At 37.7% G+C, this 20,679-nt stretch overlaps 1 protein-coding gene across 1 annotated transcript in view; it reads left to right on the top strand.

Annotated features, from left to right (window-relative positions):
• The first annotated feature begins 8,503 nt into the window (after window positions 1-8,503).
• The window catches only part of LOC150085571 (homeobox protein HMX3-like), a 45,360-nt gene continuing 33,184 nt past the window's right edge, over window positions 8,504-20,679 (top strand). The window contains exon 1 of the mRNA XM_090374608.1: window positions 8,504-8,873. Coding sequence (XP_090230734.1) covers window positions 8,504-8,873 — 370 coding nt within the window. The remainder of the gene's footprint in view (window positions 8,874-20,679) is intronic.

Here is a 20,679-nt window from a genome sequence, read left to right as displayed (position 1 = left end):
CGAAGTTGAGAAGGAAACCTGCGTTTGTTGTTAGTTCATTTTAAAGGTGGCCAATATTCTGCAGCGAAGATAAATTTAGTAGTGGTGGGGGCTACAGATCAGATTTCTGCTGCATACAGAGTTTTCGGTAAAAGACAGTTGTTATAATTAGAGTATCATCGTGACACTAAGATTTTTTTCAGGGGATATAATAGAAGGATGTATAACAGTAATATGAAAAAGAATTATTCGAAAGAAAATCCATAAAGTACCATCAGGAAGAAATGGCATGCATAGCTGTAGAACAGGTTTATTCAAATCACAGATTGTACTCATTTTAGACATGAATGTTCGTCAATCTGCCCAATATGCTGGAACTACAGAAACACGTTATTAATTGATAAAATAGTGGTTTTTTTTTTTTTTTTTTAGGCAGTCTCTCATGGCACGCACCATCACTCATTGTATCCAGGACTTTAGTTCTGCCCTATATGTATTCACAATTTATATACATTCGTTTTATTTTAACATGCAATTCAAATTTGTTGGGTAATAACAATTTATTCGGGCTCACATTTTTCTAAATTCACACAATCTTGTGATTACTTCTTCTCAGAAAAGGCATCATACTTCTAGATGCAGAAGAAGCTGATCACGAGAAGGAGCTGTCCCATAGCGCCAAATAGCTAAAAGTTGAGAGTTCAATATCATGGCTTTAATTAAATTAACAGCTCGAACCATCATTTCTATAACATCATTTAGCAGTACGAGATATCTTGTAACTATTATCGCTCTGTGAATTTTACAAGAGCTCATTACTAAACTGTACTCTGCCCCATTTTTAGGAGTGCGCCCAAATACATAAAGTACCTATTGTCTTCGCCATTTTTTTAAGGTCAATTTGAAATAAACACTTGTCCCAAAAGCTGCAGTATGTTTTCCACATAATATCTTGTTTACATGAGGTATGAAGGAAAACAACATCAATTTGGCTGCCGCTGTTCAAGGTTTTTTGGATCTTACAAAAGATCTTAAGCAAGTTGGTAATCGTCGGTGCACCCTTCAAGGTTAATTGTAGGTAACTCATCCTGTGACGGAAGTAGTGGTCGTTGAGATGTCTCAAGGCTGAATTTTTAAAAACTTTACAGATACCATCCAATTGAAATTCGTCTGAAATCCCTATATGATTTTGGCCGGTTATTTTAAGATAGATCTCGTGATATACTTACTGTTTTAATATAGCGGGAATGCAAGCCGTGGTATACTTACTGTTTTAATATAGCGGGAGCTGCAGAATTCTGTTGTAGGTTTCGAGGAAAAGATCAATGATAACATGGCTGCAAATTTTGAGAAAAAACAATGGAAATCTTTCACGTCTTATCTTTGCTTGGTAAACTGTTGATAGCATGGATTATCTTATTTTGACAGAGAACTGGACAACGCATTGAGCGTTAGTCGACGTGAGAGGAGAAAGCAATATTTATGGCAGTTAGATCTATGTAACGATCATGAAAGATGTAACTAGCCCAGTTAAGAAGTGCTTCAGTGATAAAGTAGGTCGGTCAAAGATTAATAAGAAGCATTCTTTTCGATACTGAAAGCGCCCTAGAGATAAGATGATGGTGGACTTGGATCCTAGCAAAGGAATAGGTCGCCCTTGCCCACTTAAACTTAGTTCTGTTTTCAGGAACGGAATGTTTTGAACATCATGGAATTAAGTGACTCGTTGCTCGTCAGCAAAGAGTCGCTTAATTCCAGCCGAGAATCAAAGTTTTATCCAGCGACAAATCAGAACATGCTCGACAATTCCTTTTGCATCAACTGTTCGGAGGATTTGCGAGATGAAGTCAGTTCCAGCATAAGTTTTCCCTTAATAAATTTGGTGGATAGTACTATTTTCAAGTATATAGAAGCTCTATAGTAACTGGCAAGTGGTCAGATGAGAACATCATGGAATTATCAATGGTTGAGAGCCCATGTAGATTATGGATGATTTTTTTTTTTTTTTAATTCAGCTGTTCCTAATGTGTGGAATTTGCTCCCATGGGGGTGCACTTGGCTTTATTGGGAGGGAGGAGTGTTGAGGTCAAGCTAGTTTTTGAGTTCATTTGGTGTGAAAATACATTACATGATTTTTCATAATCAATTAACTTTTGCATTATAAGCAACAGCACAATGCTAAAAACGCTAATTCTGTATTCTAAAATTAACGCCTACAAAGTTTATTTATTTACTGATATATTTAGAATGCTTTTGTTTTTTTTTGGTAGTTGTTGGCACATCGGCTTCTGTGGCCATAATGCGCCTCCCAAGGTTTTTGCAGTACTATGATCCAAGCCCGAGGCGGGATTCGAACCCGCGACCTTTGGGTTACTAGGCAGGCACTTTACCCACCCGGCTAGCCCGGTCGGCAGAATGCTTTTGATGCAGTAATTTCGAGCCATGAAGGGCTGCTTACTCCACCTGTGCCTAAATCTGTCATTCATTCCTGGTATCATTGATTAATATTTCTGCAGACAGCGAACACAAATGGATTTGGTATCTCCGCAACAGAGAAAGAAAAGTTTTATGTTATTTTGATTAAGATTGAATACTTTTCTTTCCTCTGTCTTAGTTATATTAGATAGTAAACTATTTTAGATAGTTTTTAGAGGTTTCTGTGAGTGAGCAAGGATCCTGTAATCCCTGGAATTCTAGTTTTAAATTAAATGAATTAAATAATAGTGTGAAATATAAACATTACTCATATGAAAGAGTTTACAGGATGAGAAACCCTATTGCGTGGAAAGGAAAGGGTAAAGAAGTAGCTGGATAGTAGAAGCCTACCTCCACGCGGTAGGGATGGCAACTCTCTCCATTAAAATCTAAGAAATAAAAAGTGGATTTTTCTTGGGAGAGGCTAAGTGGCTTAAATTAAATAGAGTTGTAGTTAATAGTTGACAGTTGAAACAACGTTACCAAAATTTTTTGTTATATATAGTTGAATTCTAAAAGACTCCGACACTAGTTCCTTTCAAGAGTTAGCCATGGATGAGCTACGGCTCAGGGAATGGTTCCCTTGAAAGAGGTTTCGAATGGAATGTCTTAGTTATATTGGGTAAACTTGTTTAAAACAAACGCCTAAAAAGCTCAAAATCAATGTCAGTAATTCCATTTCTTCTACGGTCGATAAAAATACAATTAAAAGTTTTTGTTTATACTCCAGGAGTTTATAAGATAGACAGAATGGAAGGACATCATTAAAAATGCCTGACGTAGCAGAATGATGAAATGTGAGGGTGAAATAGTACATGCCTTTGAGTTGACAGTGGTTAAAGTTCACGTGACTGGAAGGATAGTGTTCTTGTATTTTGGGTATTCTCTATCTTGCGAACTCCTTTAATCCTGTGTGGTCCTCGCGGGGAGTATAAACAAAAAATTTAATTATCACCGTGTTTAGCAGTTACATGACTAGAACCACGGTCAGCTGAAATGGCAGTACCTTTGCATTTCACCACTCAGCAATGGCATGCTTGTTTAAGTGGTGAAAAACCAATTTTTCTGGAAGGGAAGTCGTATACAGGGTTTTTTGAGGGCTTACAGGGTACGTGTAAAGTCCTTAAAAAGTTCATTCCGTCCCAGGAAGTAATTCTCAACTTTAGTTGGCTACAGGAAACAAATTTGGAATAGCGACAAATGAATCCGCTTGCACTGTGTTAGATCAAAATAAAATACTGCTTTCTGAATAATAAATACAAGAAACATTCAAGTAGAACTTACAATAAAAAATGGTCAAGGTGTTCGATTAAACAACACGCTGTGACACGAGAAATCATGTATGGCACGTAACATCATCTAAGAGAACTTAAGAAATTGATGATGCAATAGAGTAGCGCTGTTACAAAACATATATGATATATTGCCAAATTTCACAGAAATTCGGTGAATTTTGCAAGTGATGTAATTTTTGACACCACTTGTATACTAACTCCTCAGAACCTTAGCGCCATCCTCCCTTATTCTTCACAAATGTGAAAATTTGAATAATATAGAAAGTTAGTGTAAGCAAAGCAGATTCTTCTTTGCAGACCAACAAACAAAATTTAGTTATGTTTGGAGTCACCTTTCCTTCGCAGATTGATCTGAAGATCAGCATTTAAGGAGGGGTGTCAACATATTTGTAGTTCTTTGTGGAGCACAAGATCTGCCAAGTATCTAAGATATATAATGAAGGCATCGTATAGGAAAATTATGGATAGAACTACAGTCAAGAGATAAGGTCACTGATATATTCTACAAGGAAGAACAGCACAGCACTTTGAGGTATTCCAAGATTGGTTGAAAAGGTTCGAGACAGAAAATGATCCCCCACTACAATTAGCAAACAACATGCAAAAGCAAGATGTTTTGTCCATAAGAGCGAGTTTATTCAGAAAACCATCATACCGAATTCAATTCAATTGCTCAATCATAAATCAACTGAGTTTTCTGAAAACGTTTCCATGAAATTTTTCGAAATGTGAGCCAAAGGATCCTCCTTTAGTCGACTCCGACTGAATCTATAATGACGATCATTAACATTAGAATAAATATACTAATGTACATTTAAGTAAAGTAAAGCTAAGTAAAGGTTTTGAATCTTGGGCCAAAGAAGCACGAACTGTACTTCTTAGGCCCAAAATTAAATTTTTATTTTAATTTAGCAATTAGTAAGTTTTCCATCTTCAGTAAGGGAAGAAATAAAGACAATAGGACGAAAATTGAATGGGAGATCATTTTCTTCTTAAGAAAATGGTGTTTCTGGGAGAATTGCTATGCAACAGGAAGAATGAAAAGTGGAATAAGAGGATACATAAGGCTTCACCAAAGAACAATTAAACTCTGTGTTAAATATAGCTAGCGAAATTCTGCTTGAATCCGAACGTTTGGAAGTATTGCAAATTTCAAGGTATCTGGTAATCTGTTTCAAACGATAACTCAAAGGAAGTATTGAATGGAAGTGTACTTTGAAGAGGAACTTTGAAGTGTACTTTAAAGTTAATAATTATTATTAGTCTGTAATAATTTTTATTTTTGCCAAACGAGATAACCTTTGATCTTGGTAAACCTTTGCCTACTGGTGGCAGGAATATGACAAGAAGAGATTTACCAAGACCTTCAATGAGCTTGTAAATTGAGTGAAAACTAATAATCAGTTGAGTTCTTTATAAGTTTCGCTGAGGCTGTGGAGAGTCTGTAAGTTGGACAGCATTTGGATCAACTAATCGTAGTGATGATTTAAATTTGTGAAGATCTAAAAGTACCAACAGTGTCGTGGGGGAGTGGGTTATGAATGGTACGGTCGGAGGGAGTGCTTTACATTCCTTTATCACTTGAGGACTGCAATCGTTCAGGATTTTGGCTATAGCTTGTAATAGAGAATGCTATACATTTGTCACGCAATTAAAACTCATTGCGAGTATTAATCCTCAACTTCTGTGCATGGCGATAATATGGTGAATGGCTTCTTGATTAATGGAGGCCAGAACGATTTTTTGCAGTCAATTCGCCATAAGCCATATTCGCATCAAATACGTAAAACTCCTGTTCCTTTCATACAGATTAACCAATATGGCGAATGAAGTAATGAAGAAACACGTCGAATTCTGATGAGGCATATTTCCGAGTGGCATTTTAAACACAAGGTATCTGGGGCAAATGTAACATGAATTTCAAGAGCAGTGGGGTAGCTAGAATTTTAGGCCCATATTAAAAGACTCCAGATCTGTATTTTTAATAAATATATAATAAATATTTTTAACACGAAACGCCAATGCCTTACTTGTAAAAATATATAATTTATAATGTAAGTTTGTCGAATATAAATTATAAAAAAACTTTAAAAGCCATCTTCATTGCCTTTATGTTAACAAAATTACAAATTAATTCTTTAAAGTCCATTTTGCCAGCTTTTCGTGTTCAACAGCTAGTATAGCGAGAGATCTTTTAACGTAGTTTGCTGCGTAGAATTTCTTTTGTAGTCTTTTATTATTTTTAATTTATAAATGGCCTTTCAACACTAGCCACCATTACCTGTTCCCCTCCCTGTCTTCATGGGCCCTTACACTTTGCTTGTTCTTGCACCGTGATCGTTGGAGAGTTTATCGAAAAGCATATACTTTCGTAAATGATAGTTTTCAATTCTACTTTGAATAAGAATAAAGCGAACGCAGCCACGGGCAGAAGTTAGTGACATACGGAATACACGATCTTCTCATCTGGACTTGGGAAGCGTCAGCCAAGTACTGGTTGGGAATGGGGAACAGCCTGCATCAGAATATTGCAGAAATTAGTCCACGTTTTACCATAGGCGTTCCATCGCATTCATCTGGTAATCCTTGTTTATACTTCGGCACGACCACTAGGTCAGTGGAGTTTACACTAAATCAATCTACAAGTGTTAATCGTATTTAGCAGTCACGGGCTCGAACCCTGGTCCACTCAAAGAGCATGTGTTACTGCACTCACACTCCTGACCACTCCCCTACGTAATTCCGTTCCAGCTGGGTAGTTGTTGTCATAAGAGAATTGACAAGTTCATGGGGTTAAACAGACGATTCCATATTGTACCGTATACTGCTGGACAGCTTCTATTTATCTGTGGCTCTTCTGGAGCAGAAGACGCTTTTCTCCATGCTCTTGCGGACCTGAGATGTCCCTCATCCCACCCTTAAAGATGTTCTGGGATATTCAGACATTACCGTAACACGTCTTCTGGGTCTTCTTAAGTCTCTTGTTAACTTCGTCCACCCTCTTATTTCCCAACTATCTGATGACAACTAGCAAAGTGATTCTGAACTTGAGACAACCCAGTTACCGTATAAAAGCGAATTTTACTTTATTCGAGATCAATAAAGGTAAAAAAGGTCAAACAAACGTGGAGAGGGGAGATCTGCGGTCTTCACAAAAGGAATTGAGAAATAATCTGTTTCCTTTGAAGAAAACCAACAACAGCGTGGCAATAAGTGTTAATCCAAAAATGCAAGCAGTTTCTCATTTTTTTAGTCTCGAATAACGTCGCGTGCTTCATTGCAGTTAGTGCGGTCTAAACAGCTGCCCTCTGGCGAAAAAAAAAACAATTAGACTTCAAATTTCTTCCTCAATTAGGGACAATCAGTTTCTCCCGAACTACTCTCATTTCTACCGATTTATAAGCTAACTGCTTGAACCTTTGAACATATAACCGATGTATTCACGATATGTTTGAAGTCTTAGAAAATCCATCGAGGGAGTTTCCTGCAATTGGTGGAAGCCGGTTGGAATACATCGAGGGATTTCTGTTATTGAGTGGGTGTTTCCTTCCCGCTGTGATCAAAATCCGATTTGCGATGAGACAGAAATATTTGTGAGTGAAGTGGAAGGAGGGGGGGGGAAGGGAATTTTCGAGTTTCTGTTCGAGGCAAAATGAGGGAGTGCGTGAAAAATAAAATTTTGCGCGTCGATGGTAACCATGGTAACGACAAACACGCGCGTTTTTGCAATTAAAGAGGAATTATCGCGCCTTCTGACGTCGCTTTCCAAAGCTTGCCGAACAGGTTTCGAAGCAGCAGCGCCATTCCCCGCTAATTAATAATTCCCAGGTTTTATTCACCGCCACCCGAAGTGTTGCAGGGAGTGAAACGCGTTAAAAGCGGCACTGGGCACACGACGACGGCGGAACCAAATGTCAGCATGGCCAATAAAGTGCGGTAGTTCATCACAGCCGAGCCCTGCCCAAACAGCAGCGGGGTTAGGATGGCGTCACCGCCCCAATAAACCAACTGCGCTAACAAATTGCCGACGAAACACTTCACTTTTACCCACCTCATCAGGTAACGGTGTTAAGAAATTAATCCCCTCCGTCTCCAGGCACGAGCCAGTCTTCGCTCCCTACGAACGCCCATTGATTAGAGAGGCGTGTCCCGCTGCCGCTTCTTCCACTCAACTGTCGCGTGCCGCTCCCGCGGCGAGCCAATCGGACATTTTCCCGGGAAACGCTCAGCATGTGCGCGCGTGGCTCGAGGTGCGCTAAGCGACAGGTAGGGAGATCGCGCTGAACCAAACTGCCAGTCGAGACGGATGGTGGCTTCGACGAACTGAACAGAAAGAGCCCTTTTCGGTGGTTCTGTCAGTGACGATGCATCGTTAGCAGAATGTCGATCTGATCACGTGCTTGACGGAGGTAACCCCCCTGTGCCGTCATTTTTGAAGGGATTCGAGCGTGTGAGTTGCTTTCTTTATTAGTATCGTGCTCCAGCCTGGCCACAGTGGAACCCAAGAACGGGTGCACCCACCAACCACGTGACTTCTGAGTAAAGGACCCTTTTTCACCGACAAGAATACAGAAAACTCTGTTCCAGCATCTCGTGCCTTCCCGGATATTCTGTGACCCTCCGCCGCACAAAAAGAACTCAAGTGGCGACCTCTGGACTTTTAATCGCTCCCATTTTCCGACACTCCAATTCAGGTTCCGATGATCCAGTGAACCTTCCGCTGAAGTAACGTTAAAGTGTTTCCGCAGTCCGCCATGGCGTCCGACCACGGCGGAGAGAATGTGAAGTCGCCCTCTCCAAACCCAGACTCTGACAGTTCTCCATCATCCCAAACTTCTGAACAGTCTCCCAAACCGCCCCCGTGTCCCTCAAAGAACCCTTTCTCTATTCTCAGCATCCTCAGCAGGAGCGATCCCAAGAGACGGTCCCCTGTTCGAGGAGGGGACGTGTGTGGGACCGAAGCGACCGTCACACGACTGTATTTTGATACTCACTTTCCAGTTATCCGCCCACCTGCTTTCCTCCCCGTGGCTCCTGTTGCAGGTTCTCTCTCCCGTAAACCAACGCCGTGGTTTCCGTGGGCTCAAGTGACAGACGCGCAGGTGTCCCACCAAGAGGGGTCAGGTAAGATGGAAAATTTAGCGTAAAAACTTAAGCACCTCTCGGTTTAATAATCCAGTTAGAAACCAACACTCAAACAATAACCTAATTCTTTGTGATGCGAACATAAGATTAGCTGCCTCCACAGCTAATCTGCATTATGTTTTGGATGATGTTGGACTTCTAACTTTAATTTGTAAGAACTGAGTTCCAAAACTGAAACTCAGTTGCCCTCACGTCCACTAAACGATAGTAAAATAAGAAATACGATATATTGGTGTATGTACGTGTAAGTTTTAAAATAAATCGGTTCAATGAACCTGGTTCCTAGTGGAATTTGCAATTTCTTAACCTCCAGATTAAGGTATTTTATTTTAGTATTAAAAATCTCAAGTTTCTTTTCTTTAAGAAAAGTAATTACCAGTGTTAGTAGTACTAAAACAGTAACGTAGGAAATTTTTATAAATTTTTCCAGACAATACCCAAGTTCAAAAAAAAAAAAAAGAAGAAGAAAAAATATACTCCCCTGGCTCTTTCGTTTTTTCAAACTCCTTTAAGACAAAACTATTTATTTTGTTAAAATTTACATCTGTACGCTTCTGTTTTTAAGCTCCTTCAGTCTGAAAATTTAAAAGCCAATCCTTTGCAACTCCACCCTCTCATGAATATTACTCTATCATAAATACTTCACAATGATGACTGTCGACAATTAATTTGGATCCCGTGACAGCCTCCGAATAATTAATCTGTTGGTGAGTCATTCATTGGTCTAGAACCCTCTCTCTCTCCATTATGTCCACACCTTGCTTAACAAAATAGCACATTAGCCAACACACTTGTAGTACCGAAACAAAGCAACATATCTGCATTCGGATTTGTTGTCCATCCTCAATAATCTCTCCAGAAAAAGATTTCTAGTCAATTCTGTCAAATATGTTATTATATCGTTGTTCTGTTTAGCACAGAACAGCGATATAATGACATATTTTCGATTTCCAATGATGTATTCGTTTTTGCCATCGAACAACCATTAAAATTTGGTCCTCATAAGTATTATTGACGTCAGATTGATTCGATAGTCAATCGAATAAGCAAACAGACATTGCCCATCGATTGATTGACATTGGCAATCGATTGAACCCTTGATAAGAAAACACGGACATTGAGATTTTTTCAATCATTATCAGTGATTTTAATCAGTTAGCCTGCGGTTGTTTTCTTCCGGATATTACTCACCGCCAAACATACAAACCTATCTTAGAACACACTATGGTATTATACACTTCACTTTGTTCAGAATACATTACCTAGTCTCAAAGAAACTGGAACAAGTTTCGTAGCCATTGTCCTACCTTCTTAGGAGAATGGCAACGAATTTTTCCACTCTTCATTGCTGGACGATTGTATTGGATGAATTACCATTCTCTTGTACTGCTTCGAAGCTGTCAGAACGATAGTCTTACAAGTATTCGTGCGAAGCCCAATACAGTCTACCGCAGCCTCTCATTTCTGTAATCATTTCTTAAATAATTAATAAAGGACAGCAATCATGGGTCGATCGCTGGAGTTATTAACGTGAAAAGTAGTTCGTTCATCTTCTTAAAGAGGGCAAGTGCGATGATGCAGGCACAGAGGTCATTTGGGATTTCAGTACACTGTAGAATGTTTCCATAAACACCGTTGCTTCTCTTATATGTTTAAAATGAAATTTATATCGCGCATAAACATTCATGACGATTTTAAAATGTTTAATTCCCACGGCTTAGTAATAAATTGCATTTAAATCGCAGATAAGCTAAATTGCAATTCATATTAAATATAGGAATAATTACTGTATACATTATTTAAAAAAAAAAAGCTTAATACCTTTCGGGAATATATCCATGCACAGTTTCTGATATCTATTTATTTATTTAATAAAATATGAAACAAATACTTAGAGATATACATTAAAACTCGCAGATATAATTGAACTCAACCATTTATAAGAATCAATAGAGTTTCTATTTAAACTTAAAGCATTATTTCATATCTTAAGTGCGCAGTAATGAAAAATGTTATTTCAATAACGATTTTTTATTTATTTTTTTTTAATGGAAAGCGATTTCCTTCGTACGAGTGCGTGGTTTAAATCACTAAGTCGACCACCCCTGAACTCACGAGTGACTATAATGTCATATAGCAAAGCATCCCGAACGATTTCAATTTTTAATGATCATCAGTGCACGCATTTATTCAATTTTATTATTTTTAGGAGGAATATTTTTTTTAACTACAAAACAAAAGCAACAAACCAAAGTTCACTGCGATGTTGTGGGCTGAAAAATAATTAAATTGTTATGAACTCATCAGGGGATTATTCATTAAATACAGTCGTGGATTACAGTTAAGGGGGTAGGGATATGATTAACAGTGAGAGCCCCGGAACCTCGCACTGCGATATCAGTCGATTATTTCTTATTTTTCTACAGAAGCAGAGTAGATGCTCTTCTCTCTTTCTCTCTCTTTTTTCACCACAGTTCTTCGGAATTGGAAACTTGGGTAATCATTTTTATTTAATGGGAGAATTAATTATTTCGTTGGTTAATTTAAATGCTGATAGTTTATTAATGTCTTTATAATCTACGAGCACTGGTTATTTTAAATAATGCAAAGCCTGAAACCTTTTCAAACCACAAAAAGGAAAATTATTCCTTAGCTAATTTAGGTAATTTAATTTTTATTTTATTCTTTTAATCACGATGTTTGAAGGTAATACAAAAGACTTTGTAAGTCGGAGATTACGAAGCTCGGATGGAATTCAAAGCGCACAAATTAAAAGAAATTCAAGAATAAAATCGAAAATTAGAATGAGAAGAGCAGAGGGAGAAAACAAAAGCAGTTAAGAGAAAAATCAGGTGTACATAGAAACAAATAATCAATGATCATTGATTATTTGTTTCTACGTACAGTGATCAAAAGGAATGCCTTTGTATATTTTTATAAATTTGATATACAAGATTCCCCACAGAGTAAACAAAAATTCTCCCAAACCGAAATTCCAAGCAGAAAAAGAAAAGTGGACAAGTCTTTGTGGCTTATAACCGAATATTATGAGTTAAATAAAAATCTTACGCAGAGATATCTTACTTAAAGATCCTGCCTTTCATGTGAAGAGAGGGTTTGTGTTTGTTATCCGTTTTCTTCTCTGAATTTGTTCAGTCTTCTTACAGTCCAGTACTGCCGAATTTTCTTATACATGTGTCTGATGGTTACGTTTCCGTACTGTAATTGTAAATAATCAGTGTAAATTCCTTCTATGTAATATGACACTGCGTAAAGGAAAAATATTCCATATTAATCTTTCTTGGAATCGCAGTTAATATATGAAGAATATGTCAGCTTCAATGAACCGCATTTGTCACATAAAAACTGTGGGCACAAGCTATATGTATAATATTCATTTCGTTTTTATCAGTTCCAGCACTGAAGGCTTTAACTCATTGTGATATTCAAATACATCACCTATTCGAAAACACATCAGATAAAAGACAACATTTAGACTGCTCTTCTGTTGAGATGTGCAAACCGAGAAACAATACTGAATTGAGCCAATTCAATGATGGCTGGTCTGGCTTGGAATGCATTTTATTGTAGAGGAACAGTCTTTAACTATAAGGGTCAGATGCGGCTTTGAGACGAATTATTTATTTATATAAATAATCCTAACAGGATGAAGATTCTGATAGAAATGTAACCTCCCCCATAGAGGATTCTAGAAGAGGTCATTGAGGCGGATTGGTTTGCCACCAGCTATCTATTTTGTAAAGGCCCGAGTTCAGTTCCCCTAAATGACCCGAGGAACTTTTTGTGGTCTGTTCACTATGAAAGAGTTGGTCGATCGCAAGAGAATTCAGTTTTCTTATTATTTTCCTTTAGTAATCTAAAAAATCACAATCAACATGCCAGAATAACCTTAATCGTTTTCTAACAAATGTGTTATAGCTTGGGATAAGTACAAAGCAGATCACAACTAGTGGGTTGGCCTACGCACATCCTAGCATTTCTATAACCCTATTCCCTCTAGCCTTACCAAATACATCCTACTCAGGTATGTTTGTCTATAAATTTCATCAGAAAGAGATCATAAGAATCTCAAGCAAATGTTAATACCACATGCTGCTCTTAGTTCCTCCAGTATCTTTTAAAATATGCTCCAGAATTAATATATTTTGTGTTCTTTAATGCCATTGTCATTTTTCTGTTGAATGAAAATTTGCCTCCATCCGGCCATTTCCTGAAAAGGATGGGAAATTTTTATCATACAGTTGTCATTCTAAGGTCTTTACTTCAACATTTTCTAGAGTAATGGAGAAATGCACTGAAAAAAGAATTTATACACTGCTTCTGAACTTTTCACCTAATGAATGATCTCCAATATTAATTTCATCACTATCAGTCCAAAGGAAATCTTCTTTGTTAAGTCACACACTTATTGATCAATGTCACCGAAATTTCGTTGGAACTCTGGTGACTGCTTTTGTATATACTCTCCTCATCCTTCATCCCCGAGAAATTAGACAATGGTTTCCTTATGAATTTTAAGGATAAATAGTACGTGTTAACTTACTATTGTCAGATAAATGTGTGTCTAATTATATAATACAAAACTGTTTTATAGAAAAAGTGATTTTTTTATGATCTTATAGGTAAGAAACCGATGTCTTAGGTTCAAAACTCGTTGCTCGTTATTTCTGATATTTCATTTTTCACATGTTTATTATTTTCGCTGAATGAAAACCAATATAGTATCTTTATAAGTTCATACTTTCGTGGTAGCTTGTCAGCACGATACATCGCTGCCTATTATTCGTTTGGAGAGGTCAAGATTCGACTTCCGTGTCTGCCAGTGGAGAAATTCTTTAGGTTTCTTCAACCGTGACTTTCTTTACCCGATATCAGACAAAGGGAGCAGAGTTTCTCTTGAGTTATTCCGCCCGCACAACATGCAAATCAGCCTGTGAAGATACATATAAAAGATACATGGCTTAGTCAACCAATATGGTTAGAAGAGTGAAATGGAAGCGCATGCTTCGTTACTTACAGCCGAGGTTGTGAGGCAATCATGTCATGCTTGTACTCCTGCATATATACATTTTTATTATTTAAACATCTTTCTAATTATATTCAAGCAGTAGAGAAAGAGTATATTTCATTCCGCGAATTATATAAAAAAAAACAGGTTTGTTATTTACTTTAACATTCATTTGTAATTATTATATATAAAATGTATTTTCTTAGGAAGCGATGTCATAATAATGGTTCGAATTAGGACGACAAAGATTTGTCTAATTTATGAGCAATAAAAATACGTGTTTTAGATATTCGCTGCGAAGCTAGGTGAGCATTCAAGATATCCATTATACAGAATAAACTGTTCCTCATAAACAAATGGATGAAAGTTTACATATAGTTGGATATACAAAAATCCTTACCGATATATTTAAGGTGGTGGTAGTAGAAGAGTCATGCGATGCAAGAAGGCAAGCTTATGCATAATCAGCCGAAAAAAAAAAAAAAACATTTCACACATCCATTCCCTCTATGCATTTATCCAGTTCCTCCTTGAATTCATTTAAGCTATCAACTTCCACAACGACAGATGGCAGTTTGTTCCAGCAATCAACCACCCGCTGGCTAAAGGCAAATTTCCGCACATCTATTCCATAATTGTCTTTGTCTTTCCTCAATTTGAATTTATGTCCCCTCAGGTTCGTAATCTGAGCAAGCCGAGGAATCCCATCAGAATTGAGCGTGCTCAACCTATTCAAGGCCTTATACACCTTGAATAGGTATCAGATCACCTCGCAGGTGCCTAGTCTCCAGGCGCTAGCAAATTTGCAAAACTTAAGCCTTTCGGTGCCTTCACCAATCTTGTTGCCCTTCTCTGTACTCGCTCAAGTAACTCTACATCCTTCCTAAAATGAAGCTTCCAGACCTATACGCAGTACTCAAGGTGTGACCTGACCATTGCCTTATACAAAGGGATAATCACCTCCTTTTCCCTACTAACAAAATTCCTGTATATCATTGACAATACCCCATGACCTGCTCTGGCAGTCTGTCTGAACTGCTCAGAAAATTTCATTTTCTACCACCCTAAGTGTAGTGCCACACGTTTATATGGGGTTACTTATACCCATATGCATACTTTGCTTTTGTCAACGTTAAGCTTCAGTTTCCACTTCTCAGCCCATCTGCTCAACTTTTCTAGATCCTGTTGCAGTAGCACACTGCCATTACTATCATTAACAACCCTGCCAACTTTTGTATCATCTGCAAACTTCGCCATTTAGCTAAGAAGGGTGACACGAGTAATTACAGACCAGTTAGTTAAACTTCTGTTCCGGGAAAAATAATGGAGTCACTGGTTAAAGCTGCATTGCAGGATTACTATCATTGATAAATATAAAAAACAATAGTGGGCCCAACACCGAACCATGGGGGACTCCATTAATAACATTATCCATGAAGAGCAGTCCACTGATTACCACTCTGTCTTCTTCCACTCAACCATCCTTTTATCCATCGTGGCAATTTACCCTTAATACCATTCTGCTCCAATTTGTACAATAGTCTTCCATGTGCAACAGTGTCAAAAGGTTTCCTGAAATCCAAGTACAGTATATGACATCAAAATTATTTTTTGCATCCAGTTCCTTTGTGACCACATCATAATATCCTATCAAATTTGTCAGACAAGACTTTCCCTTAACAAACCCATGCTGTGTCTGAATTATTGCTGCAGTCTTGTCTAGATGACCCTGCAATGCATCTTTAACCAGTGACTCCATTATTACCCCCGGAACAGAAGTTAAACTAACTGGCCTGTAATTACTCGTGTCACCCTTCGATCCCCCTTTGTGAATTGGGGATACATTTGCACATGTCCAGTCCGTGGGGACCTCCCCTGAGTCCAAGGATGCTCTCATAATTATGGCTAAGGGTCTGCTTACTTCATTTGCCTCTTTCTTTAATATAACTGGATAGATCCCATCCACCCCCAGGTGCCTTTCATTAGTAAGACGCATTCACCTCTTACTCTTTATTTAGTGTCATTACGGAAGCAATGACAAACTAACAATAATCTGTAATGATCTCTCTTAACAGAGATTCTTATAATACAACATGATATTTTAGTAGTATAGACTGTATTTAAAACAGATTACTCCCACCACCATACCATCATCAGATTAGCCTGAATTCCTTTCCCTTTTTTACGAGATTGTACTGCTACTATCAGCTGCAATTTGGTAATCCGCATGAAGTTGGTTTTGATTGTCTTAAGTTTTTAATTGCTGTCCAGATAAGAATAAGGACTCGTGTTTCTGGTGGATTTTACTTTTATAGGCAGTACTCAGAACAGTCAGTTTTCACTTGATTTATTACTTAGTGACAGAATTTGAAAATAATGTATCCATACAAAACTCAACTCACCAAATAATAAAATTTTGAGAGGTGAGTTTTGCATGGCAACAGTGAACTGCTTGCAATTTTCGGCGACCCACTTTGTAGCTCTTTGCGACACATCGGTTGAGAGCCGCTGCTGTAGAGCACAACCTGCATTTACGTTTTACTTGTGGGAACTGGAGAGAGAATTCGGCTGGCGTCAGGAGAGTCTGCTTTTCCATAAGGAGCTTTGCTAAGAGCGCTGCTTCTTCACTTCCCTTCGAAGTTTCAGTTCTTGAATTTTTAGGTATCTGAGAATTTTATTCTTCGAAATGGTGAAGAGGAAGCCAATTCTGATATTACAGTAAATTTACTGAAGAGGTGAACAATAATCACTGAAATCACGGCTGTTTCGGGCACAGGGGTGGGCACAGCATTATACAGGAGTAATTTCAGAATAATCAATCGAAACTATATGCCACAGAGACAGGCGTCTTTCTGCAGTAAATTTTGAGTAAATATCCTTAAAAATCTGATCGAAAATTAAGTCACTACCAAACAATCTACAAATGAGAGTGGATGGTATTCCAACCTTCGGATTAAAGATTGCCTCTTATTTATTTGACTCGGTCATCAGAAACATCGCAATTCACTCTTCTTAAATTTTAGAGAAATAAATTAAAAGATGTAATAATCCTGCGTTCAAAATGCTTTGAAGAAGATACCAATTTTCACGTATGCAGTTTTTAATTGATTTCTGTAAAATTTTAAAAGTGACTCACGGTTCATTTGTAAAGAAATCATTTCGCCAGGCTTTATAACTGAATCGTTCAGCTGAAAGGTATGAAATACCGTCGAGCTGGATCTGAAAACTTCTCTTGACTCTCAACTAATCTCATCTGCATCCCTGTTCTTGAGAATACCTTAAAACGTGTGTTTTTCAGGATTTGTCAGACACGTCGGGTGTGTGACCAATAGGTCACACACCCGACGCAAATGTGCTGGGTAAGTTTTGGCGCATAATTTTTGGTCACACTCCCATTATGCGCTGAAGAGATCAATCACTATGCGCTTACGCAAAGAAGTCCTGCATGCCTGAAACTCAGAAAGAGCTTTATATTCCGCGTTCTTTTACTTAAAGTCAGCTTTTGAATTGAGAGGTTAGAATTGAGCCTCTGCTCTTTAATTTTGGAGAGGTTTCATGCTCTCGGTGAATTTTTTGAACTGCTGAGTATGTTTTTTAACGATTAGTAGAAAGAATTCTATTCTTCGAAGATAACAATAATCATCAAACAAGTAGGTTGGCGTTCCCTATGCTCTATTAGTCTTGTTCTTAGCGGCAATCTTCATGCTCCTCAAGAATGCTGTCCCTTCTTTTCATGCCTATGCTAGGTGAAGTCTAAGGTCTAGAAAAATTCAGAGGATACTGCGAAGGCTAGAAACTTTAAATGGCACTTTAATCCAATGTATTGACAGGCTCTGGAAAATTCTATTTCTACCGCTCAAGTTTCTTCAAAAAACTTGATGCGTGGGGAAACATTAGTGGAGTATACTTTCAGCTCACTCCATTTTTGGTGTCACTTGCACTCCAGAATTGAACATTTTTCACGTCCATTCACTGTTTGTTTAGCTCTTATACGAGTATGAGAATGTGAAAGAAAGAGAATGTTAAAACAATACTCGAAAAAGCTGGAATTTAGAAATTTCACAAAAATTTCAATAACTTCGTTACATACTTCCAACAGGGCACAAACGAATTATGTTGGTCTAGCGAAAATAGGCAGAAACCCCCGGTTGGACTAAAGAATTTTATCCGGCCTGCATAGTAATTAATAAATATATTTGAAATAAAATTTTCCTCAACTGATTTAAACTGGACGCTTATGATTATTATTATTTTATTATTACTTAGAGTGAATGGTGTTTTAATAAGCTAATGATGATGGTGGTGTGGCTATCTTGACGATCCTATTTACAGAAAGTAGTAAATTTTATAAAATTAAGACAATTTAATCGGGCTAGTTAAATAGTTCCTTGAAGAAATCAAAGCAAAATACAAAAACCACTGCGAAACCCGCCGGTTGAGTAGAGGATGCTGATTGGCAAAGACTCTAATCTAAAGGACGAAATTGTTATAATTCTGCACGAATAAAACAAAATTATTTGTTTTATTTAGCTGATGTCAATGATCTGAACGCAAAACTACAAGGAAATGGTCAATTAGTACATCAGCTATCAAGTTATGTGTACGTATTTATTGTGAAACTCGTTAAATCTCAAATGTATTATTTAATATTATTTTACGAAGCCCTGATATACAATTCTTACCTAAATATTTTGGTAATGTTCTTTTTAACACGAGTATGTTTGGCAGCGCGTGAGTGTGTTTATAAAGTTCGAGGTGGGGATTGAACTAATAAAAAAAATGTTCTCTTCCCACTCCAACACGACCACTAGGTCAGAAGAGTTTTCAACTAATCATTTCGACAATGAATAAAATTGTTAACCATCTTTAGCAGTCACGAGCTTGAATCGCTGCTTTCTCAAATGTGGGTATCGGGACACTCTTTCGCTATAGTCCGACCTAATATTTTGGGAAATATTAAATTTACTGGCTTTTCGGATGGATCTTTTTTGAAATGGTCTCTTTGACACTGTATACACCCATTCCAACGCTTATGCAACTTCTGGGAGCATTCTGATGTGCTTATCTTGAAATTGCTAATAGTTCCTGTGCAGCGTTTTGAATAATTTCCTGAGTCCTTGCAAATCTATGACCTTTCAAAGGGAGGAAAGGGTTAAGCTTGAGAAACAAAAAAAAGAAGAAGAAATCACAGGAGCTAAATCCAAAGGATATGGTGGACTGAGAACCCGAGTGATCGAGTGCTTCGCAAGAAATTCTTGAATGGACAGCGCCACAGAACCGTTTTTTAGTATTCCTGGTTCACTGATTGACTAAACGGGACAAATTCATAATGAACAATACTGTAGAGTATAAAATACGATAAGCGTGATCTTCATATTTAATCGATATTATCTTGCTTTTTGGAAAGACATTTTCATTAGAAGAGTGGGCCTTTGTTTCCGTGTAATAGCATTTCTGGTCCAGGGTTCATAACAGTAATGATGGAAGAAACAGAATGTCAACAACAGCAGCAGCAGATAGGGTGAAGATCCTGACATGCGAAAACTCGTTGCGCTCTGTGATCATCAGTGAAGGCGCAAAGCACAAATTTGGCTGAAAGGCTTCGCATCCACAAAACTTGTGTTAAAATTGATTGACTTATCTCATAAGAAATATCAGTTTCATTAGCAACTTCGCGGATAGTTAACCATCGATTAGTGCTGACTAGATAACGAATGCAAAGGGGTTGAATCATTAGTTTCTCTTGAAAGAGAACCAGAGTAAGAATCATCTTCGACGGACAAATGTCCTCTTTAAACTTGGTCAGCTTTTTCGTCAGTGAAAAAGTGATTCTTTGAACGCCAAAGTATCTTCTCTGAAAGTTGTTTTTTAACATTTCGTGTGTGTCTGTTGCTCTTTTCCCTGATTTGAACAAAATTTGATGCAAATTCGCTGTTCAGGAAAATAACTCGATTTAAAAGCGACGAAACACCTAAAACATTTTCTGTTCACCGAACAGGTTGCGAAAAGTCACAACTCTATGACGCCCCAATTTAAAGATACAAAGTCAATCTCTGATCATACTTGTACCGTACGTGCCTTTTGTATGCGCGCACGCTGTGATTCTAATTATGATCGAAAATAAAACTGAGAACCAGCAGAAAGGAGAAATTTTGTATAATATCATACAATTAACAAAATCATCGACGCCGACTGCTGAGTAGTTGATATCTGAGATCCAGTGTACTTTGTAATTCTATTCCCACGTAATTGCCGACATCAACCGTAATATATATACTTTTTTATTCTGTCCGATGGTAAAAGGGTTTAGCTCCTGGTCTAGAAGCTCCAGATGAGTAAATTCCTTTAATTAACCGCGTTGTAATAATCTAAGTACTACTCCAGATAAGAAGCAAAACAAACAGGAGGGACACACTAAATATAGCATTTTATCTGATAACGCTGGGCACAACTAATGACAAAAACTGGGGCAGGAGAAAGTGCACGTAACCAAAACAGTCGTCATACACACCACAGCAACCATCGAAGTGCCTTTATAAAAGAATAGCAACGGTGTGTTGACTAGAATTTTCGTGTAGATTTTATTGATGACAAACTAATCATTGAGTCCAAAAAGTACTGAAACAGACTAAGTGCAATGCATAAGAAACTCACGATTTCCCCAGCCCCACGGCAAGGAAATCTCCTTTCACAACAGCAAAGAGTCCTTACAAATCACTGAAGCATATAAATGTTCTCGTAATTCCCTAAATGGCC

The sequence above is a fragment of the Mastigoproctus giganteus genome, chromosome 5, assembly GCF_048544385.1.
Source record: "Mastigoproctus giganteus isolate SK-2022 chromosome 5, ASM4854438v1, whole genome shotgun sequence".
NCBI classification, from domain to species: domain Eukaryota; kingdom Metazoa; phylum Arthropoda; class Arachnida; order Uropygi; family Thelyphonidae; genus Mastigoproctus; species Mastigoproctus giganteus.
The sequence above is the reverse complement of the archived record's forward strand: the minus strand, read 5'-3'. Positions and strand labels throughout refer to the sequence as shown.